The following is a 24,133-nucleotide window of genomic DNA, read 5'->3' as shown; positions in this document are numbered from 1 at the left end:
AGATTCCTGTGACCTTGAACTGCACATCACTGGCTTGTGTGGTGAGAGCTAGCAGCTGTATTGGCTTGAGTTTTGTGATCCGACGCCAGAGATATCAGAGCATAAAACTGCCCGCCTCTGCTGTTTCTGCCATCGCCTCTGTGAGGCGGACGCTGACATGAACACTCTTTTACCAATTGGCAGCTCGCATTGACAGGAACACGCTGTGTTCTCTGCATCCAACTTATTCCTCTTTTTTTTAACTCTACAGTGAGACTTTCTGCAAAACAAAACACATATTTCACACGACGGCTGTTTGTTTACGATCCACAGATTTTGCCATTTGCCTGCTCTCTCTGCTATCCATCACTTTACGGGATGAAAATGTCAAACGAATGACATCACTGCTGCATATGGATTTTTTCTGCCAACCAGGGACTTTAATTTGATAAAACCTGTGGAATCAATATCTAAAAAAACAGCCCCAATATGAGGATTTTCAGGAGGAGAAGGAGTTATTGACACAGGAGGTGACAAAGCGAGAGCATCGGAAAGTTCTTGGCCGTGAAAGTTTTCAGCCTGATCTGAACAACACTGTTAACGCTGTTGGCTTGTGAGAACGCTCCTGGCTTTAAGTGAAGTAATTTGCACCTTTTTTTTATCTATAAGGAGCTGCTAGCCCATCAGAGCTGAGAAAATTTCAGTGTTTTCTCGTGTTTGTGCACATATATGCATGAATCTCTGGATCCCACCTCCAGGAAAAGGAGAAAAAAAATGTTGTCTTTGCACGGCTCCATCTTTATTTTTAGAGGCTGGATGCTGATGAAGGAGGAGAGAAAGCAGGGGAGGGAGAAACAGCATCAGAAGTAAAAGGGGAGCAAGAGGAGCTGGTCTGGGGGGGTCGAAAAAAAATGCAGCGTGATGAGAGTCCCTCCTCTAAGTGAGCCGAGAGAGCTGGGAGAAAGTGAGAGGAAGAGGAGGAGGAGGAGGAGGAGGAGGGGAGGGGGAGGCCACCACGCCAAGCTCTCACTCCTCCATGGGGGAGGAGGAGGAGGAGGAGGAGGAGGAGAGAGGGACTTTGCTGCTCCTGCCGTATAAAAAGCCAAGCCTGAGAATCTGGCACCACAAACTCCACACACACACACACACACACTCACACTCACACACACACTGATCCAGTGGCTGCTCTGTATCTCTCACACTCACCCACTCATCCTCCCTCCCTTCCTCTCCTCCTCCCTCTCCGTCTCGCTCCCGCTGTCTCTCACTCCGCTCCTCTGGGCTCCTCTGCATCCGTGTTGCTTCTTCTCACAAGTCAGATTGTGTTTGTACGTACGAGCTGGATGTCTTCCTGTGGATGCCTGGCGTTCATTAGCTCCCCGTGCGTGCGTGCGTGTGTGTGAGTGACTGCTCGCCGTCTTCAGAGTGTCTGAGCAGAGCACGGAGAAGGATCAAGTGTATGTGGGTCTTTGTCTCACCCTCACACACTTGCCGGTCTTCTTGCAACTCTTCTCGGGATCTGTGGGTCCCTTTCCTCAGTGACAGGCTCCCCACACCCAGCAGTCACCATTTCCGCCCCCGGGAGACCCACGCTGGCAGCGCAGCCCCTTCCCCGACTCAGCATCGGGAGGAAGACCCTGGTGGCGGCTGCCGTAGGGGTTATGCTGGTCCTGGTGCTGGTGGTCCTCATCCCGGTGCTCGTCAGCTCTGTGGGAACAGACGCCAGCCACTATGAGATGCTGGGCACCTGTCGGATGGTGTGTGACCCCTACCTGAACAAGGGCACCCCGGCCAGCAGCACCAGCTCCACGGGGCTCCAGGCGGAGGCGGAGGCGCTGAGCGACCACAGCAACGTGCTTCCACCCTCCACCTTACTGCAGGGCCCGCAGGGGAAGCCTGGGCGGCCGGGCAAGCCTGGGCCACCGGGACCGCCGGGGGAACCAGGACCACCGGGACCAGCGGGGCCTCCTGGAGACAGGGGGGACCAAGGGAGGACTGGGATTTTGGGTCTGGGGGGGAATGGAGCTATAAGCACGGCCACCTACAGCACGGTGCCTCGGGTGGCCTTCTATGCAGGGCTAAAGAACCCCCACGAAGGCTACGAGATCCTAAAGTTTGACGACGTGGTCACCAACCTGGGCAACAACTACGACGGCATCTCGGGCAAGTTCATCTGCAGCATCCCGGGCACTTACTTCTTCATCTACCACGTCCTGATGAGAGGAGGGGACGGCACCAGCATGTGGGCAGACCTCTGCAAAAACGGCCAGGTCAGTGTTGGAAACTTTTCCCTCCTCTCCTTCCTTCCTTCTCTCCTCATTTCCTTCCTCTACAACCTCACTCCTTTAAAATCCAGAGCGCCCAAAGTGTCACTGTGGGGCTCATCTCGCTGCTCCGCCGTGCGCCTCCAGAGTTGGGAGCGCACAGCTGTGGCACTGAGCGCGCCTGGAGACACAGACGTGTTGACTGGTGGCTTCCCGCGTCCCCTCTCTGCGTGATGCGTCCTGACTTTGCCGCGTCCTGACATGCAGAGGATGCTCACAGCTTGGGCTTGAACGGGGATCTGCGGCTCGATCTGTTATTTTTTTTCCCCTTTTGGCTGAAAATTACGCGCGTCTCTGTTTTTCTTTTCCTGTGAATTTCGTTTGATTGAGCGGAAATGAACGCGAGAGGGGATTACAAAGCGATTTCGGAGTAATGCTGCTCCAGAAATCCTCTAACAAGCCAGAAAATATTCCTACTTTTAATGTCTTAATTTATAAAATAAATGTGCGCACATGATCCACTCCGTTTGTCGTAAGCGCTTCGCCGTCTCAATATTTGAAAACCCTTCCTCAATATTGGATCTGATGGTGTTAAAATCAGCTCACCGGATGGTTTTATCTGCTCGCCGCTGCACCAGGCTCTCAGGACGTCTATGTGGTCTATTCTCGTCTTCCTTTGATGCATCGTGTTAATGGGGCTTTAATTTTATTTCGCGCCCCGGAGGGTCTTCTCAGGTCGGTAATGTGCGCCGGTGGAAGTTTGCAGCTTTCCGATCAGCCGTCAGATCCCGTGTCCTCAGAGTGGCTCCAAAATATATTCATCTAAAGATTGATGCATATTATTTTTCAGACTTTTGCAGACTCCAGCTGCAGAACCCAAGATCAGGAGGGAGTCAGAATCTGTCTCAAGTTTATTTCTAATGATTTAAAAAAGACGCTTCTTTATTTCTTGACTCTAAATCCTCACACCCATGGAGATGCAGTCTTTTTATGATAAATGCTTCTGGTGACAGTGTGTTTTTTCCCTTATCACACAAATGAGAGGATGCATTAATTAAAGCTTCATTCAGGAAGAATTTGCACCTTCAGTTTCCTCCAAACAGTTAAAACATCCACACTCTGCGGACAAATGTTTCCAAAGTTAAACCTCAAACTCCTTTTTTTGCTTCTTGAAGTTAAAGGTTGAACCTGCAGAAGCAGCTAGAGGTTAGAGAAAAAAGAGAATCACAGCAATTGTGCTCTCTGTATAATGTCTCACTCACAGTAATGTTTATGGGTGGGTGGAAAAGCATTGATATATAATTGGGGAGGAGGAACATATGTTCCTATAAAATGCCGTCTGTTGCAGCTTCATTGTGCTCCCAAGAGGAGGGTGTGGAGGTACTTAAGTTAGACGCACACAGTGTTCCTCTCCAGAGACCTGCGTAATGTTTATAAAGTGGTAAATGCTTCCTCTGTCCTATGCACAGCTTTTGCATAAACACACACTCACACACACACACACACACACACACACACACTCTCGCTGTAGTGTTTATTAGCTTTGTGTTCTTGGCTGATGAAGAAGGCCCCAGAGTCCCGGTCTGTGTAAATGACTGTGAATGGTTATAAATGTTGGGCAAACTTATGCTACATCATTGATGAAGTGCTGAGAGTCAAACTGGGGCTCGCAGAGAAACACTGGTGCTTTACTCAGCTCATTAAAGCTGCAAAAAGCTGCAAAAAGCTACACAGCCAGCGAGGACAGGAGAAGCCAGGGGACTGCACACAATACCAGTATTTTATCATCTTTTGGCTTCAGGGAAGCGGCAAGTTTCCAGGCCCCGCAGTGCCGCAGCACGCCTGCGTTTGCTCCTCCCACTCCAGGGGTTCTTACAAGCCGTGTCTAACACCCACATCCACGACGGCTCCATCTCTTCCCCCTCTTTTCCCTCCCTTTTCAACTTTCCACATGACAGCGCGCTGAGCAAGAATCCCAGCACTGTCCCCAGGACTTTGACACTTTCAAGCTAGACCAAAAAGTGAGCTTCCGGGTAAACAAATAAATAAGAAATCTATTTTCAGCTCAGCACACTTTATCTGCCATCCAAGTTTCTCTCTGCTTACTCTTTTGCCTCCGTCATCGCCTGCTCTCCTCTCCTCCTGTCGAGCCAAATATTCCAACCATTTCTGAACCCTCTCCAGCAAATCGATGCTGGGCTATAACCTGCGCTGGACGCACCCCGAGAGACACGGTGAAGACAGAAAAGAGGACATAAAAGACATAGTTATTGTGCCATTGTGCCACCGTGTCTGTTTAATTGTAATTAAAAAGCCTGAACCAGATCCAGGATGTGTTTGCGCTCCTCTTCTCCGTTCCCTTCTTAATATTGTTATTAATCCGCAAAACCGTTTCAGAGTTAATTAAAAGCAATGACTTCAGCGTCAGTCTCTCAAGAGGACCATAGTGAATAATCACTCTGTCTCCTCCTTTAATAAGCTTCAACGTCCTTCGTGCACATGCCTCTTCCCCAGCAATTACTGCAGCAGCCTCCTCACACACACACATGCTCACACACACACACACACACACGCGCCTGCCACCCTCACACCCAGCCCCACCCTCCCAGCCCACCCCAACTGTGCTCTGCCCTCCATCTCTCCTCTGTGTCAGGTCTACAGGAGCTCACTTCTCACAAAGTCTCACAAAGTTTCACAGAGAGAAGTTTTTTATTATTTCTTAAAGGAAACAAAAAGCAGATCGCAGCATCGCAGGATCAATTTACTCACACGCAGTCGCATCAATACGCCTCATTTTTCTGCAGCGATGCATCACACTCGCGCAGAATGAGCAAAGAAAACAAAGTGTTGCTCGGGTTCAGGGTCGTTTCCTGTTGCCGTGTCTGCAGGGGGAGGCTACGCATTGTGTCTAACATGTGGTGTCGATCCTAGCATTAAACACAGGAGCCAGGCCATCTGCTCTGTTTGATTTGGATATTGACAAAGCGTAAGCTGCACAGAAAGGTGTGAATAACAGGGAGACTCATTTCGGAGCCCGGGCTGTGGTCTGGATTGATTCCTCCGAGGTGAGGCGCAGATTTTTGGTGTTTTTCAGCTCGAGGATTAAGGGAAGAATATGAGCGACCCACAGTCACAGCTATACTTGGACCTGATTGATTTTAACATTCTGGGAATGTTCAGACCTGCTCGTCTTCATCGTGGTCTGCCTCCAACACTAAGGGGCCTCTGTGTGTGCGTGAGCCGGGTGCAACAGAGGGACTCTGTGTCGTACACACAGACCGGCTTTAGAGAGCCACTCTCAGTGCTTTGGCGTCTTCACCTGTGGTATCGATCCCCTTGTGTTTGTGGACGTTGAAATACGGACGCCTTTCTCCCATTGTGACGTGTGTGGTTTTCAAAGTGTGAGGCCTGACTCCCCTGGGGGGCGCCAAAGAGGGTGAGGAACAAAAACAAAGCACAAAAAATGTCTGAACCATTGACTGTACATAAATCGGACGCCGTGGCTCCGTCTCAGGCGCCGCCGTTAGCAGCCACAGTCTGCGCAGTAGAGGCTATGAGAGAATCTGAGTGGAGCCAGGTGACTAAAATAATCATTACTTTTTCTTTTTAGAGTCTAATCACTTCCTGACTCTACCTCCAGACATATTTTACAATCCCTGAAAAAACTACACAAGAACGTCATCTGTCAATCATCATAAATCAATGTAAAGCCTTGTTTTAACCTCGTGTAACTAATGAAAACAAAACGCTTCAGAAAAAAAGAGGACTTGGATACAAGACAGCTAAATGATATCTTCAAATCACCACAACAATCAGACGTGAGAAACATTTCTACCAGGTGTATTCATTTTTTAAAGTTTGATCACAGCCCACCTGGAATGACTGGGGAGATGGATTTTTTTGACCTATACTGCAGCCAGCCACCAGGGGGAGCAGTTTTTGTGGCGACCTCACTTTGAGCCGAGTGAGATGGGGTCCATTTTTTTTACAGTCTATGGTCTAAACTTAACAGGAAGTGTAAAAAATATGACAACAAGCTGACTCTCTGTCCGCCATACGGAGTGCTCGTCTTTGTGTTTTGTGTGCATTGGGGGCGGGGCTTTGCCACGCTTTGTTGCCATGTAGAGAGCAGAGGAAAGTTGTGAATGCGTGACTGTGCTCTTAGCTACAGGATCACGAGCAACCGCTCTGCTCTGCATCCAAGATCCCAGACCCACCCTAAACTTTCTTATAATTTTTACCTTTCTAAATCGGTTTAAACATCATGTTTGTTTCGTTAGCATTAGATAGTCTGTCTTTGTAGAATGAGCCATGTTTTCTAACCTTCTTGAAAAAAATGAAAAATTCATTTCCTTGTAGGATTAAATCACTATTTTGGGAAAGACTTAAGGTTTCTATTTATGTTATTTAACCAAGTTAAAATGCCCTTGTTTCCATAGCTTATAATGCAAAAATGCAAATTAAAGGTGAAAACAGCAACCACATCTGCTTTAGAACTGCACATAGCAACATCGGTATATCGGCAGTCATTTTTATTAATTAAATTAATGATCCACAAACTTCTGTAACTTAAGGCCCTGACAAACTTTATCTGGCCCACCAAGAACTGAGATCCTGGGTCCGTCCCTGATACATGTGTACATACAGACTCAGCTTAACGATGCATAGAGAAATGAACTTCTTATAATCCTCTGGACATGTTGGTGGTGAGCCTTTCATGTGGTCTCGTGTCATTTTAGGGGTCTCAGACTCTGCTGCACAGTGACAACAATGGGTATTTAAAGTTGGGTTTTTTCATAGACTGGATTCTCTAGGGCCACAGTGTGTTCCTTGTTGAATATTTGATCTAATTGCATTTGAAAATACCTCAACAAGAATTCTGTAGATGCTAAAAAAAAAAACAGCTCTCTAAATGATTTATCTGTAACCGAATATGTTTTAATTAAAGGTGTGAAAAAATCGTAGTTTAGTTGAGTTCCAAGTACAATACGTCTCCACTGCACCTCCACTGCATTAGATGGCGCTGAAGAGCTACCCTGCTGTATGTTACCCATAAACTGTATAATAAATACAACCTCAAAGTATCTTTAAAAGGTCTTATCCCTAAACCTATTCTTAGGTCAGTTAGTTTCAAATCATTTAAAGTTAAATTTTTACAGCGTAGTCAACTGATAAAATCATAATCACAGTCACGTTTTGTACAGTATTCGATTTTTTATTACTAACACTAGTTACACCAGGTGACATTTATCAGTTTCACCAATTAACCATGTCTATCACCCAATCATTTCTGTGCAATATTAGTTTAATGTCACAGTAGTTTAAGAGACAAACTTGATACACTTCATGTTTTTAAGTCAAGTGTTTTTATGAAACTCTGCATCTGACTTTCATTATTTCAAACACAATAAAATAGAAAAAGGTTTTTTTTTTTCAATCAAACACTCAACTGGGCAGAATATCATGATATATCATAATATTGCGATATCCCGATGTTATCGTATCGTGAGGTTCTTGCCAATACTCACTCTTAGTTTTAATTATTGCATTTTGATTGAACTCTTATTTTTGCTGCTTTATAGGACATGTTTTCTTTCCTGGCTTAAGAGCTGTCACCTCATTTTATTTTGATGTTAATATAGTTTTATAAGAAATGAGCAAATAGTTATTTAATTATTTTCATCTGATTTTTAACAATTTTAACTAAAATTTGGGAGACTGTGTTTGGACTGAATGTTCAGACCAAAAGTGGATTATTATTACTATTATTATTTTTATTATTATTTTTATTATTATTATTATCATTATTATTATTACTATTATTATTATTATTATTATTATTATTATTATTATTATTATTATTATTATTATTTTATTGTTATTTTTAATTTATTATTATTATTGTTTATATATTTTCATTATTATTATTATTATTATTATTATTGTTTATATATTTTAATTATTATTATTTTTATCATTATTATTATTATTATTTATTTATTTATTTATTTATTTTAACGACTTCATGTTCTTTGAACACTGCAAAAAACTTAAATCTTATCAAGTGTTCCTGTAGAAAATGTCTTTTGAGACATAATCTGAGCCACATTCACCTGAAAAGTCCAAAAAAAATGTCTGATTTCATGGGTGAAAAAAAGTCTGCCAATGGATTAACAGAAAAGTTTCTAGTTTTAAGAAATTATTCTAATTTCAAGCAATTTTTTGTGCAAAGTTTTCTTGCTCATTTGGCAGGCTTTTTCTTTTACTTGTTACAGCAATTCAGACGTATTTTTTGTTTTTAAATGACTTGAAATAAGACATTTTTCTGGACTGGTCAGGTGAATGTGGCTCATATCGAGTATAATAGGACATTTTTTCCTTAAAATAAGGCAAAAACACTTGATAAGATTTCCGTTTTTTTGCAGTGGTTGAGGCTCACTGTCCCACGCTCTGAAAAGCCCTGATGAACACCGTGGCGTTTCTTCTATAATCAGCCTGAGCGGCGGTGGAGGCGGACCTTTGGCCTTGATCTGCTGTGTAATTGGACATTGAATTTGACACTCTGCCGAGTGGAACATTAGAGCCGCTCTAATTAGGTGCGAGGACTATCAAACACAGATTGGCCCGTGTTGTTAGGAAATACCACCCGGATTGGAAATGTCAAGTTGACATCAGGCCGTCATCTGCGAGCGGAGAAAAGAAAATCCATCATTTATCTGTAAAGTTTCAGAAAGCTGCTCGAGAGCTGCCCACCACTTCCTTTTAATGATTCTCTGACTTTTAAACACTGAAGCCAGGAAGCCATTAGAAGCAGGAGTGGACACACACACATACACACACATGAACACACTCACACTCCTCGTGCTGGCCTGGCAGCTCATGAAATGCAGCTATAATGTCTCGTGTTAGTGAGAGCAGAAACATACGGGCTAAAAATGGCTCCGTATCGTCTCCCGTGGCCGCCTGACTCAAGGATGCGATGGTGTTGACTCACAAGGCTTCTTCATTATAATGAGGGCCATATGGGAGGTAGACAAGTGCCCCCGGCCCTCTTATGCAAACATCTCTCTCCGCCTCTCCCCACGCCCCTGACATTTAGCCGTCCAACAGATCCAGTTCTCAGTGATACCCACAATTATCCTCTCCCTCTTCACAGGGAGGCAGCGAGTCAATGGCTTTAAATGACTCACAGTCTGCGACATAACTCAGCGCGGTTAACACATCCCCTCCCGAAACACCAGGACGGGTAACATCAACAACCGCCCCGGTGCGAGAAGATGAATCGGATGCTGTATGAAAAACTGATGTCAAAGTAAAGCTTAAATTCCTCCTCTTCCGACACTTACTCATTTGAGGGTTTTCTCTTATCATGAAAACCGTAGCGCCTCAGGGTTACTAGGAAGCACCTCAGAATAAAATAACTAAGCTTAGTGGAGGAAGAGGTTGTAAATTTTGCAGTAAGAGTCTCTCGCAGACAATGCCGTGAAGAGGGATTGTGCTTTTGGTGGTGGAGCTAGAGGTGCACAGCTCTGTAAATCTCTGTAATTAACTGAGCGTGATGAGTCGCACACAAGGATGAAAGGAGCGGCCGGATTGCAGGTCAAAGTTGATGCCTTTTTTTTTTTTTCTCAGCAGACCTGATTTCATCCTCTTTGTTGCTGCCGCTGGATTGTGAGAGTGTTTTGCCGGCCCCTCGAAGGCTTTTACAGTATATGGATCAGAATTACCCAGGCTCACCTTTTTTTAGCGTGGATGTAAGAATTTTCATACGCGGCGAAATGTTTGTGGAGTTTCAAAGGAAGCAGGTGCAGAGAGGACAGCTGGTGAAATTAATTCAGGATTACTTTTTTTACTCTCTCCTGGTAGAAAGCAAATCTTGAAATCTCCCCTCTCCTCCTCTCCTTCAGATCGTGTTTTTGGTCAGACTCCCGTCACACATGAAGCTTCCTAACGCTGTTTCCTTTACTCGTCTCCTCGCCTTCTTTTCCTGGATGTCTCCGTGTGTGTCTGCGTGTGCGCCGCAGTGAGATGTTGGACCCGGCTCAAAAGCAGTGGCAGACTTTCTAAGCTGCTATTAAGCATGCGGTTCACGGCCGGAGTGTTCAAACACAATTAGACGGCAGCACACTTTGATTTAAGGAGGACCAATAGACTCTTGATCCAAAATAGAGGCTCAACATCAAGTCAACAAATCCCTGTCAGGGAGGCCGCGAGACGTGTCCTTGTCACAGTGACAAAGCCGCCTGTGAGATCAGCGTCCCTGTGAAACCAACACCAGACTTAATAGATAAAACTTCAACTTGTCAGGATTCGAATGAATGAAAACTACGCTTCGTGTGATAAAGCGAAGCAACACCGAGGAGACGAACATTTGAGCGTCTGAGGCAGCAGAGTGTGTCGATATACAGGACAACAGCACGGGTTACAGAGTAATACTGCTCAGTCCTGCTCTTTTGGAAGCTTGTGCTTTATAGATAGACCAATATCCTTTTTAAGGGTCGATACCGACACCGATAATTATTAGTCAACAAGGCCGATAACTAATATTTGGAGCCGATGTTCATTAGCTTAGTATTTACAACCAATATGTGGTGGTACAAAGTAGGGATGGGTACCTTTCACATCTGAAACAATAAGGTACCAATGCCCGGTACCTGTCAATCGGTACCAGTACTCAACGGTACCAAGTTTCAGTACTTTTTCGTGTTTATGTGGTAAAAAATATCAATTTGTTTAATAATGAAATATAAAAAAAATTAAATTTAACAAATTTATTCTTCAATATATAACCTTGCAATGCTGTGTTCATGTCCAGTTTGTAAAATCTTCTACTCTTCCACTCCCTCACAGTCACAAGGATGCATTTAGGTACCTAAACACGGTACCTTTTGATTTTACATGAATCGATACCTGGTACTTTTGACAGAATTCGGTCGGTACCTATAAAAGTACCTAATTCGGTACCCATCCCTAGTACAGAGTAAGTAGCTGCATTTCCGTTGCACTTTTCTGCAAAATAAAAGCGATATTTCTAGGGATGCATCGATATGAATCAGTGGTATTGGTGATTGGAAGGAATGGGTACCTTTTACATTTGAAAGGACACGGTACTGATTCCCGGTACCTGGCAATATCAGTACTCATTGATACCAATTTTCAGTGCTTTTGTGTGTTTATGTGGTAAATCACCTACTCTTCCACTCCCTCACTGTCTCAAGGATCTGTTTAGGTATCTGAACATGGTACCTTTTGATTTTATGTGAATCGGTACCCAGTATTTGTGACAGTATTTGGTACCTACCTATAAAAGCACCTAATTTGGTACCCATCCCTAGTTATCAGTGTATTTGTACCCCTACAAGCTGGATCAGTATCTGTGTGAAGAGCTTGATGCCTTTTTTTTTTTTTTTTACCAGCGCTTTTTGCTACTTGATATGAAATGTTGTCTCTGACGCATTTGCTTTGTTTTTTGCTGTATCACCAGTCTACAGGGTATAAAATTTTACGTTAAAAAAGAACTTGTTTACATTCTGAAGAATTTTTTTGTTGGTAAACATTTAAATAAATATTAACTTCAATAATTCCAAATACTTACTTTTTGCCTTTTATCCAAACATTACTAGTCTTCTCCCACAGTAGAGCACACAGGTTATTATTTAACACTGACATCTGGTTGGTGTCAGTAACGGTAGATGTCAAAGCCCAGGTATCAGTGTCAGTATTGGAACCACAAACGTTGGATCAGTGCATCCCTAGATATTTCTGAAGTTTCGATAAAGAACACTTGCCTGTGTTTCCATCACGATTGGAGTTGTGCAAAACTGAAGTAAAGTAAAACATCTGTATGTGCAGCAGTGAAAGACTGGTCAGGGGAGGTGCGTTGCTATGACAACATAGCATGTTTTTGCAAAAAAAAGGTGTTTCCATTGCTAAAAAGTTTGATATCTAAACTTCTGAAAAAAACACACCTCCTGAGAGCTTAAAAACGTTTTATTGAAATTTGAGAGGTTTTTGGAAAATGCGGTGTCTCTATTACTTTTTCCATTTTGTGATATTTAGGTTTTGCGCAATTCATGGTGTAATGGAAGCTGGAGTCTCAACTTTTCAGAGAAACAAGGAAAGCAGATCAAATGAATCTGGGGCAAAAAACCTGATCAGGACACCCCTACCTTTAAGCATATGTTTATCAGACAGCTCAGCAGCGTGTCAGATAAAGTTTGATGAAACGTAAAGAAAAAAACAGGAATGGGATGTTTGAAACTATTTCAGGAGCGTGTGAAGCCTAAACCTGCTTTTGAAACATAAATCTGCTCTCTGGAGCTTCGCCACTCATCAAAACTTTTTCTCTTCCCTGCGTCGTGTGGGAACACTGTGCATGCACAGCTTTCACTGCTGATTGGCTGTGGGTGGGACCATAGCCTGTATAAAGAGTGGACAGCGTGGCTCCACCATTTATCATTGTACAGTTTTGAAGCCAAAAACACCCGTCACAGGCGCCACAATTATCAGACAGAGTTTGCGCAGTAGAGACTGTGAGGGATTCTGGGAGAATCTGAGTGGAGCTGGGTGACAAAAATAATATTTTTTTTCTTTCGAGAGTCTTATAACTTCTTGACTCCACCTCCTGACATATTATACGATCCCCGAAAATAAATACACAAGAACGTCAGCTGTCAATCATCGATAGACGTGACGTAAAACCTCATTTTTAACCCCGTATAACTAATGAAAATGAAACTTTTCAGAAAAAAGAGGACTTGGATACAAGGCAGCCAAATGATATCTTCAAATCACCACAACAATCAGACGTGAGAAACATTTTTACCAGGTGTATTAATTTTTTAAAGTTTGACCACTGCCCATCTGGAATGACTGGGGAGATGGATTTTTTTTTAACCTATACTGCAGCCAGCCACCAGGGGGAGCAGTTTTTGTGGAGAACTCACTTTGAGCCGAGCAAGATGACGTCCATTTTTTTAACAGACTATTGTTGAGACAATGCTTGAGACTTGAGATCTACGGGAGGCAGAAAGGGGCAGCTGCATCAGATACAAAATAATATAGATTTATATATATATATATATATATATATATATATATATATATATATATATATATATATATATATATATATATATATATATATATATAATTTTTTTTTCCAGATTTTATTTTTATCTTTTTATTTTCAGATTTTATTTTTATTTTTTTATCTAGAGCTAAATAAAAAAAGGCTGATGCAGATACGCTTTTTTCCTTTTAAATTGCAAATCTTTGATGTTTTAGATTTTGCAATATTTAGTTTTCTTTTAAAAAAACAAGACCATGTGAAAAAGTTAAATGATGAAGTCTTGAGACTTTATCAGGAGTCATATTCCCCCAAAAATGTACATCACATGTGAGTCTGTTTTCAGGATTTATTCAGGGGATCTGACATCTCAACTTTTCCCACCCAGCTCATAAACAAAGACTAAAATGAAGAATTATAAAATAAATAAAAATAAAAATAAATAAATAAATTAACAAAAAAAATATGATACTTCCATATAATTATTTTTTTTCTCCCACCTCTATCTCAAAATGCCGATATCAGTGCCGATAATCGCTCCGGCTGATTATCCGTCTCTTCCTAGGGTGCATGTTCATTCGTGTGCATGCATTGAGGAAAACTGTGGGTCTTTCTGCAGCTGAATCAGAGGAATGAGTGATTTCAGATCAGCTTTACTGGAGGAAATCAAGCCAAAGATTTACTGCTCAACGTATGAACACCTCGAGTGTAAAAAACAACAGTTTCATTGGTTGATCTGTACATCAGAGCTCCTTAATAAGGAGGAAGTACAGTCGGAAAGTTAAACCCATCCAGAGTCTTCACACAAACAACATCATTATTATTGATAAGTGTGATTTAAGAGAATCCACACTTCACGAGTCCACACACGCGTCATCTGTTAAACCGGAGCGCAGCCTGGAATCTTCCGCGTCTCCACTCAGAATATTATTCAATCAGAGCCATCACGCTGACGAAGTGACGGATCCGAGCACGCACGAGCGGCCACGAGGGAGACAACATCGCACGACACCTCATTTAGCATCGCTGGGGACGGCGCTCGCAGCCTCACGCTTTGTTTGTCTTGTCAAACTTCCTCTACATATTGGGCGTCAAGGTCACGCACTGCCACTTGGCGGTTTGTCCCCATCCATCCGTCTGTCTGTCTGTCCGTACACATCTGCCAGGCATGGGAACAAACCTCTGGCTCCATCCACTAACAAGTTGCTTGTGTGCATTGGAGACAAACAAAAAAAAGAAAAGAAAGAAAAGAAAGCAGCTCCGACATGAGCTCCCTGATCATTATTTCAAAAACAGTGAGAGGTTTTATTCATGCGTGCTTATCATTGGAAGCAAACGAAGGAGGCCTAGACTGCGGCAGTTAGTCTCAGAAGGGGATAAAAACCATTAGAGCAGAGAAACAAAACAAAACAAAAATATCATTGAGGAAGAGGAAGGAGAGGGATTTCTGGGAGCTGACTTTCACCAGGGCTTTGCTCATTTAGCGTCTGCTGGAGAGAAAAGGTTATATTTGGTTTTATCAACATTACTCTTTCTCTTCTCGGGGAAGCAATTGGAAACATGAAGATGTTTTGAATCCAGCTCCTTAAATAACGAAGAAGGAGAATAATTTCAAGCACATTTCACATCTGTGACTTTGCCAGAGGTTCCAGGTTCTGTGTGAACACACGCAGAGCAAATATTTTGATAAAGTTTCATTAAAATCCCAGCTGACAAATCCTCCTGAGCCTCCGTCACCCTCTCCCGCACCCAACCCGGAGCGCTAACCCTCTAATAGGATGTTGTTGACTTTGCACACTCGGGGCACATCATATCATATTAATATGCACTGGACCCGGGCACCTCGGCGTCAGAACAGGAGGCTTTGTTTGCACATCAATATGAGCTGCGCTAGATTTAATCAAGAGGATAAACAGTGAAGAAAAAAGTGTTCAGTGCGTCATATATTACTTCTTAAAACCTCTCCTCTGAATTTCATTACCAGGATTAGCCTTCAGAGCTAACGCACATGTCACACAAACAGGATTCCTCTGCCTGCTGCTGTTAAAGTCTGGTTTCTAACAAAGTCTGAGCTGCTCTTTGTGCAGCCTGAGGAAGGACATCCAGACCGAGATGCTGGAAATAAATTATTCACCGCTCAAACTTTGCTTTGAGTGTTTTGCTCCTGCTTCACATTCTTATAGCTCAAGGGTCTGCAGTGGCTCCCTGCAGCTTTAAAAAATATTATTAAACAAAGACGTTTTTTTTCCTTACAGAGGGTATTGATGATTAAAGACACTGACACTAAATAAAATCCTGCGTTAACATTTAGTTGAACTAAATCTTCATCCCATCTGTCAATAAAGCCTGCCACCGCTCTACTTCACCTCCTACAACATCAACAGCCCACCAACTTTCCATGCACCTGTGGCTAACCTCAAGTTTTACAGCCCTGGGAAGATAACTACATCTACAAAAAGACTAATCTGGAAGAAAATACAGATTTTAATTCTGTGTGGATGGATTCATGTAACTGACAACGTGCCAGCTTAATATACATGCTGGTAAAGTGGCAAAACATTAGCAAACAGATAAAAAGGATATGCTGAGCTATATAACCAATATATGAAACAAAGCAAGTATTATTTCAAAGGTTCAGTAATTTTCAACAATTACTTAATTTTCTTTTTTTTTTTGAAATTTTTGCGAATTTCTAAAATCTTAAAATTTTATTAAATACAAATGTTTTTAAATTCTGACATTTTTTAAGATTTAAATGTTTTTTTGCATTTCTTTTCAAATTTTTGAAAATCAATTTTTGCAATCTTCGTAATAATCATAATCATCTTTTTTTTCAGTAAAAAAAATTAAATCTGAAAATTTTGTACTATTTTAAAATGATTTTTTTTTCAAGTATAAAAACTTTTTAGGATTTAAAACACCAAGAGTTTTTTTTTTGAATAATAATAATAATAATAATTTTTGCAAATTTAACAAATTTCCATTTTTACAATTCTAGAAATCTCCATTTTTTTTTATTTTTTTGTATATATTATTTGAAATTTCATTAATGCATTATTTTTTTGCAAAGTGTAGTAATTCTTGCATATTTTTAAAATTCCTTTTTTTTTGGACATTTTTGCACATTTTACAATAAAAAAATAGAGAAACCTTTGCAATTTATTTCATTTTATTTTTTATTGTTATTTTGGATATTTTTATTTTTTTTGCCATTGAAAAAAAAGGAAATTTAAATATTAAAAATATTTATATTAAATAAGAAACTATTCAAAATAAAGTAAGACACACATGTACAACTGCATTAAAAATAATAGATAATTTTTCCACTAGATTTTAATAATGTATTGAATTTATACACTCTATTGTCTTATTGTGAAGCTACATTCAATTTTGTGGCTCCATAATGACTTTCATTTCAAGTGAGCTGAGGCAAAATGGCTTGTTTGAAAGTTGAAGGCTGCAGACCTCTGGTCCTGCTCCCCATGTTTGTCTTTCATTTCATATTTTACTCAAATCTGAGCCTTTTTTAAATCAACAGAAATGCTGTTACAAAAACTGTCATTTTTTTCTGCTCCATAATTTGATGAAGAACAGTTTTCTCTTTGAGGATAATGAGGATATTTGGATTGTGAGAGGAGAGGATCTGGTTAAATATTAGAAAACGTCTTGACGCAGACAGGATTGAACGTTTCTTTGTGATAAATCTTGAGGCATACGTTGTTTTCTCTATGCTGTGTGTGTGTTGAATCATACAGAAGCAGAAGTTGTGGATTTATCTGTGGAAATGTCTCAGAACTGATGAAGAGCTGTGACGAGGTGTTGAGTCAGAAACTGTACCGACACACCGTGGCACGCGGCACGGTTCAGCCGGGTTCAGAATACAGTGTCAGAGAAATGGCTCCTCGCCACTTTAATGTGTTTACGGTGGTGTTGGAGTGAAGACCTGCCGTAGCCTCTGGTGTAAGTCTGTCTCTGTGTCATTGTGCTGCTCAGAAGAGATGCACTTAAGACGCTCTCTGTTGCTTCTTTTCAGGAATCTTCTGGTTGGTTTCTCTCTCACAGGCTTTTAACTCCTGTCCTGTTCACAGTTTGAATAAATGAATCTAAGAATAATTTGCTTATATAACACAAGCTGTTTCCCTCTGCTGTAAACAACTAAACACCCAGTTCAAGAAAGCTTAATCTGATATTTTAATACGACTTTGCACGCCTCTGCACATTCAATGAACTGATGCTTCTGATGGCTGCGGAGAGGAAAAACAAATCCACAGAAAATGAGACAATGCTGAACACAGCGAGTGTCTGTGGAGTCGCTCCTGGGAGTTCTGAGATAACAGGAACCAAAGGGGACGAAAAGACGTATTAAGACAACAGATTGAAAACACAGCCTGCGTTCCTCTGATTCTTCTTCTATTCATGTTTTTATCGTGGAGATCTCAGGGAGAATCTGCCCCCTGCCTGTTGGTTCCTCCTTCAACAAGTCGATGTTGGGTCAGCCCGTCCACACTCCCCAAATTAAAGCTGTGTGGACAAATGTGGAGCCAAGGTAAGGGCCAAAGTGGACCGGAGAGAGTCGATAATGAGCCACGAGAAAACACTTCGAATGCACGTAGAGTATTGATCTGCATCGACCCCACCGACCAGACTAAGTGACTAATTGGCTTATTTAACCGTTGCCGTCTTCAAAGGATGTACCGTGCTTTCCTTTTTCCGTCTCAAGAGGAAATAATGATCTTCGCCTTCGATTTGATTCTGTTCGCGTTAGGACTGGAGCAGCCCTTCTTGTTAGAGAGTGTTAAACAGCACAGAGGTACGGTGCAGGCTGGACGGGTCTTTAAACCCGTGGCTCTGCACATGTCAGATTCCTCTGCTCTGAAAATTTTGGCATGCATTGTTTTTTCTACTGTTTATAATCCAAAGATCTCAGAAGTTCCTGCCTGACCTGCGCTGAGAGCAGCTACAAGTTGAGTCTGGTTCAAGCAGCAGCCTCTGGTCTAAACACATTATGCATTATGTCAAGAGCCTGCTTGAGGCTGACTCAACCACACACCAAGCCCAAAAAGTATTTTAGCAGCAGAAAGAAATGTGTTCACAACCTGCTACAAAATATGAATGATGAACTAGTTTTAATTTAGCAGTTTGAGAGCTTGAAAATGAAAGTTCGCCCAATCAGAGGCACAGCTCAGCTGGTTGACAGCCAGGCGCCCTATAGCTGTATGTGTGGAGGCTCAAAGCCCGCCCTATAACCAATATGGCCCCCTATTGATGATTCGCTACAAAACTTAGTTTCATGGAGCACAGATGGCTGAGCAGTGTAGTTCACACTTCGTTAGGTTAGCTCTTGTGTGAAAAGCCCAGGTGTGAATCTAGCCTTATATTGTCAATATGTGCAATCAAATTCCAGAATTATTTTTAAAATGTTGATTTTTTTTGCAGTTTATTTAATTTCATTTTTTTGCAAGGTTCAGTAATTTTTGCCAAGTTTTAAGCTTTTTTTTGCAATTTATTTATTTTGCACATTTTTGAAATGTCCACATTGTTGCCTTTTTTTAAAAAAATAATCCATGTGTTTTGAAATTTCCTGATGATTTATCAAAATAATAAATTTCCATTTTTATTATATGTGCAAAGTTAAGTAATTTTTTGCAAATTTTTGATTTTTTATTTATTATTTTTCGTTTTTTTTGCAAATTTTTGAAATTTCTACATTGATGCATTTAAAAAAAAACTTTTTGAAATTTTCTGATCATTTATTAAAAATAATCACAACTTTAATTTCAATTAAGCATTTTTTTTGCAAAGTTTTGTAATTTTTTTTGCAAATTTTTTAAATATCTTTTTTGCAATTTATTTATTAAATTTATTGTTCTTTTTTAATTTTAATATTGTTGCATCCTTCAAAAATATCAATTTTTAAAAAAAAATTATGATCCATTTATCAAAAACAGTAAAGACCTAAATTTCAATTTTAGCATTTTATGCAAAGTTTGGGTTTTTTTTTTGCAAATTTTTAAATATCTTTTTTGCAATTTATTTATTTTATTTTTGCAATTTTTTGAAATTTCTATATTGATGCATTTAAAAAAAAAAAAACAAAACATCAAAATGTTTCAAAATTTTCTCCTTATCTATCAAAAATAATAAATAAAGACATGTACAATCGTATAAACTCAATAAACTTCCACTCCATACACTCTTACCCTGCTTCCTGCTCTATTCACAGTCCTCTCCTATCCCTTCAGAGGCCTAACCCCCCCCCCCCCAAATATCTTTAAAAATTCCTCCCAAAACCCTGTTTTAGGAACAGACTGGTGACATCACAGAGACTATGCCAATTTATCACGCTGTCTGTGGTCTGGTTTGATTGGTTGATGCACAGGCCTAGTTTGACTGACATCACGTGATCAACGAGTCATGATCCTGCGACCTGGTCTTGAAATTCTGCGGGGACATCATAAAAATGCAGCTAAGCAAGAAATTGCTAGCATCTAAAAACATGTGTATAGTCTAAATTACATCAATTTTTGAAGAGGGAATTGCATAAATGTGCAAATGCATGCACAACTATTCCCCTTAATTCCACCAAAACAACTGCGTTCCTAAACAATGTACAGGGAGCCTCTTGTGGACACTCCAGGAACTACAGCTCTTTTTCTTTCTCATTTTCCTGTGAGTCATCCTGGATCAGAGGAGTTTGTTCCTTTAATATTAAATATACCACGCTGGAGCTGAGAGGAGCACACAGCAGAAAGCACAGCCCCAGCAGAGCTCACTGCACAGAATAAGGTGTTCGACTGTTGTGCAGGATCACATTTAATTAGTTGGTTTGGCTCCAAACACAAAGACACACACTCCACGCTGGCAACATCCAGTCAATGACCTTCACTGTTTGTCAGAACTACTTTTTATTACAGTCGCTCTCTGCTCGCTCCGCTCAGCTCAGCTGTGTCCAATCAAACGCTGAGAAAGCTACAAACTGGAAGGTGTTTCTTAAAACCAAACTTCAGATGCAGCGTTTCTAAGAAGCAAGTCGTCTCTGCCGGTAAAGTGCACAATTAGTCTCTCAGTCACACACACACACACACACACACACACACACGTGCAGCCATGCTTGAAAACACAGCCATTGTTTCGGCGCCCGTTTGGCACAGCAGCTACATTTCCTCCCCTGAGAGCGAGCGCATGTTTGCGCTGGAGGTCTTAATTAGCCAGGACAGGTTATTTAGAAGCCGTTCCAAATGTCCTATAGCCAGACTGGCAGACTACACATGCCCACACACACACTACTGACACACTACTCACACACACACACTCACATAGAGACACAAACAAACAGTGTCAGTATCAGTTTGCATGATTTAAACCCAAAATGTTAAATATGATGCAAATTCATCCCCGTGACTCATCAGCACTTCTTCATCTTTGTAATGCCCTTCAAAATAAAAGCCTCACAGCCAGCCCTGCAGGGACTCTCAGGTGTCCTTCAGCTCTCAGGTTGGGTCTCAGGTCTTGGGTGGTGAAGCCCTGATCTGATTGAAACCATAAATCTGCTTGTCAGGACGTCCTCTGCTGCTCCTGCAGGTTTAGCATCGATATGAAGAACACTTTGTTTCTTGTTCTGTCAATAAACTTCAAATTAAAAACCTGGTAATTCAAAGGGTTTACCAAAAAGAAGGGAGCTTGTTTCGATATGCCAAAGTTGATCGATTCCCCTGGTGTGCAGTATTTGATTTTCTGCTCTTTCAACAGTTTTTAGACTGACTTTCTGCTGCTCCTGGAGGGAGATTACTCTGTTTCTGTGCAAAAGTTACATCAGTTCTTTTGTTATCGTTAATTTATCAGCAGAATATGATAAAAACCTTAACTCTACATACTCATTGTAAAAGTTTAAGCTTCTTAAAAAAAGGCTGTGAGGAGTTTCTGAGTGATATTGAAAAAGTATCTTCTCTAGATATCTGCCTGATCCTAATCCACACTTTAAAATGAGATTATCAGCAACAATATTTCAGGTTATTTTGAAATATAACTTAGTAGTTTCTTTGTAGCTAGAGATCTGTGTTTTTCTCTGCTGAAAACAATTTCTGTGATTAATTTTGTAGTGATGGTGGACACTGGAGCCTAACTGTCAGACAGAAAAAGGACAGGAGCAGAAAAAAGAGAAACAGGAGAGAGATAGAGCACGAGCTAAAGGCTAAAACGGCTAAACTGTTTATGCTAATGTCCATTCCAACCCACAGTCAGCAGTTATTCTTCTGTTCAGCTACTAAACTACTGTATAAACTGACAGCTAGCTTGTTGTCACGTTAGCCTACAGATACGTCACAGCACCAGACTGCTAGTAGCGCTAGATTTAGCCGACTACTGCAACGGTAGCTTAATGTCACATTTCAAATAACAGCGCTACGTAACTATACTGACAAAAACCTTACCTCGGCGTGTTGTATCTGGTAAAAAAAGTTGACTTGAAGAAAGAGAATTTGTTCCAAAACAAACACACGCCTGGTTAAAAGTCACATCTTTACAACAATGTGTGTGACACTCTAGGCCAGGGGGTGGCGCTGCAGTCCAGTTAAAACAGATCCTCCTCACAGCTTCTTTAAACAGAATAGCATGAAAATGAAAAGGTCAAAAAGAGCATAACTTTGGAAATATTTCAAGTTTTCAATTTCACCAGATAACGCACCAACTCTCTGACTCCTTCCAAGCTGTATCGTTCTTATCAGAATCAAAATGTCGATGTTTGTGCTCTCTGGATGAATTATAATATAATATAGGAAGATGACAACTGTACTGTTACACCCAGTGTGACTCCTGTCCCAACTAAACTCTTCCACAAGGAACGAGACATCTCAAAAGAACGAGCAAAGTTATGGTTGGACAGGATTCAAAGCCAAAAATCGTAAGAATGTTTTTCTCGGAAACAGTAGACGAAGAGGAACTTCCTGTAATTAGGCAATGACTGATGTAGACTAACAAAACATAAAAACAACCAAACTAAGCCCTCTGATGGCGTAAGTTTGCTATAGCAATTATAAAAAAAAAATCATGTCAATATGCGTTATTTTGTTCCAGAATTATTTTTAAAAAAATTGACATAATTGCATTATATTAAATTTCATTTTTTTGCTATTTGGAAATTGTAATTCATTTTAGCAAAGTTAAGTAAATTTTGAACATTTTGGATTTTTTTTTTTTGCATGTTTGCAAAAATTTTTAAATTTCATAAATTTTTGCAATTAAATTGAATTTTTTCTTTTTTTAATTTTTGTTTTGCAATTTTTTGGAAAATTTCATAAACTTTTCCAATTTATTTCAATTTTACTTTTTTTTAACATTTTTACAATTTTTTTTAAATGTCGTAAATTTTGCAATTTATTTCAATTATTTTGTTTTTTTCAGTTTAAAATTTTTGCAAAAAAAAATCCATATGTTTTTGAAATTGATTTCAATTTTTTTCTTTTTTTGCAATTTTTTTAAATATATTCACAGATTTTTTCTGAAATAAAAAAAAAAAAAGGCAATTTTTTCAATTTTTTTCTTCCTTTTTTTTCAAATTTTGAAAATTTGTAAATTGTTGCAATATCAACAGCTCCAGCACAACAGCAGTGATTGCAGTTTTTCCTCACTGTTGTATAAATGAAAAGTTTTCTGAATGTTGGATTTTCACGTCCTTGCCACCAGGCTCATCTTTTCCTTTTTGTGCGTCTGTCTCTTCCCTCTCAGGTCCGGGCGAGCGCCATCGCCCAAGATGCCGACCAGAACTACGACTATGCCTCTAACAGCGTCATCCTCCACCTGGACGCAGGAGACGAGGTTTACATTAAACTGGACGGAGGCAAAGCTCACGGAGGAAACAACAACAAGTACAGCACCTTCTCTGGCTTCATTCTCTACGCAGACTGAGAGACAGACAGACAGACGCGCTGACCGTCAGACAGACAGACAGAGATTGAGGGAAAAAGTTGTACAACAACGGGAGGGGAGGGGTGTGTGCATTAAAAGCCGAAATGCTTTCTAGTTTTCCTAATTCTCTCCATCATCACGGACACCTCTGCTTCGTATCCATCAGCCGAGACGTCCGGGCTCCGTAGCCGAGCCTGGACGGGGACACACTGAGAGGGCCGGGGGCTGGAGGCATGGGGGGACGTGTTTTTCTGCACTCCTCCGCCACGCTGCCGACGTGTCAGACGCACCTCGCTTTCTTTCAGTGTCTCTCCTCTGCAGCTCCTGCTTCATTGCACAGAAATACCAACATGAAAAATGAAAAACCCTGCTAACGTGGATGATCTCACCTCTTCTCTCCACCGTGGCAACAGTCAGCTGTACCGTCACCGGACTCGATTGACTGAAACTCGTAGTGTTGTTCCGTGCAATTTTCCTTAGAGTGTGATTTTATTTTGTAGACATGCATTATATTCTACACAGATGAGATTTAAAAGAAAAAAAAAGAGTAAAGAGAATATATTTGTCCCTTGTGAAGATTTCCTGTTTGACTGAGAGAGTGACGATGTGTTGTTTGTGATGCAGCTCAAAGATTGAACAGCTGGGAGAAGACATCTTTCAGACAGTGGGTGTGTTTTCTTTCTCCATCGCTGGGTGCAAAAGAAAAATATATATATTGATGTGGAGAATACGAAACATCCTGCACTGTACCTCTAATGTATCCTCAAAAGGAGCATTTCATTGACACCCTTTCCCTCACACCTCCTCACGCTGTTCACGAACACACACACACACACGATGTGTCCTGCTGCTACTCAGATTAAAAGTAGAGTTCATATCGTCTGAGATGTTCTAGTTTTATGTCGACACTTGACTCAGC

The 24,133-nt window shown here is 40.9% G+C and overlaps 1 protein-coding gene across 1 annotated transcript; it reads left to right on the top strand.

Annotated features, from left to right (window-relative positions):
• Window positions 1-955: 955 nt before the first annotated feature.
• LOC141810173 (C1q-related factor-like) lies at window positions 956-23,773 on the top strand. The gene is made up of 2 exons (XM_074697549.1): window positions 956-2,249; window positions 23,035-23,773. The coding sequence occupies exons 1-2, from the start codon at window positions 1,641-1,643 to the stop codon at window positions 23,212-23,214; spliced, it is 789 nt and encodes a 262-aa protein (XP_074553650.1). The 5' UTR covers window positions 956-1,640; the 3' UTR covers window positions 23,215-23,773.
• Window positions 23,774-24,133: the final 360 nt, after the last annotated feature.

This window comes from Halichoeres trimaculatus, unplaced genomic scaffold (genome assembly GCF_033239565.1).
Source record: "Halichoeres trimaculatus isolate MK-OKI-2021-1 unplaced genomic scaffold, fHalTri1.1 fHalTri1_scaffold_20, whole genome shotgun sequence".
Lineage (NCBI taxonomy): Eukaryota > Metazoa > Chordata > Actinopteri > Labriformes > Labridae > Halichoeres > Halichoeres trimaculatus.
The sequence above is the reverse complement of the archived record's forward strand: the minus strand, read 5'-3'. Positions and strand labels throughout refer to the sequence as shown.

What these genes read in the sequence shown, in the direction of transcription:
- LOC141810173 (XM_074697549.1), top strand. Translation starts at nt 1,641, where the DNA reads ATGCTGGTCCTGGTGCTGGTGGTCCTCATCCCGGTGCTCGTCAGCTCT. An exon ending in ACCTCTGCAAAAACGGCCAG is followed by an intron (nt 2,250 to 23,034) that starts GTCAGTGTTGGA and finishes CTTCCCTCTCAG; the next exon opens with GTCCGGGCGAGCGCCATCGC.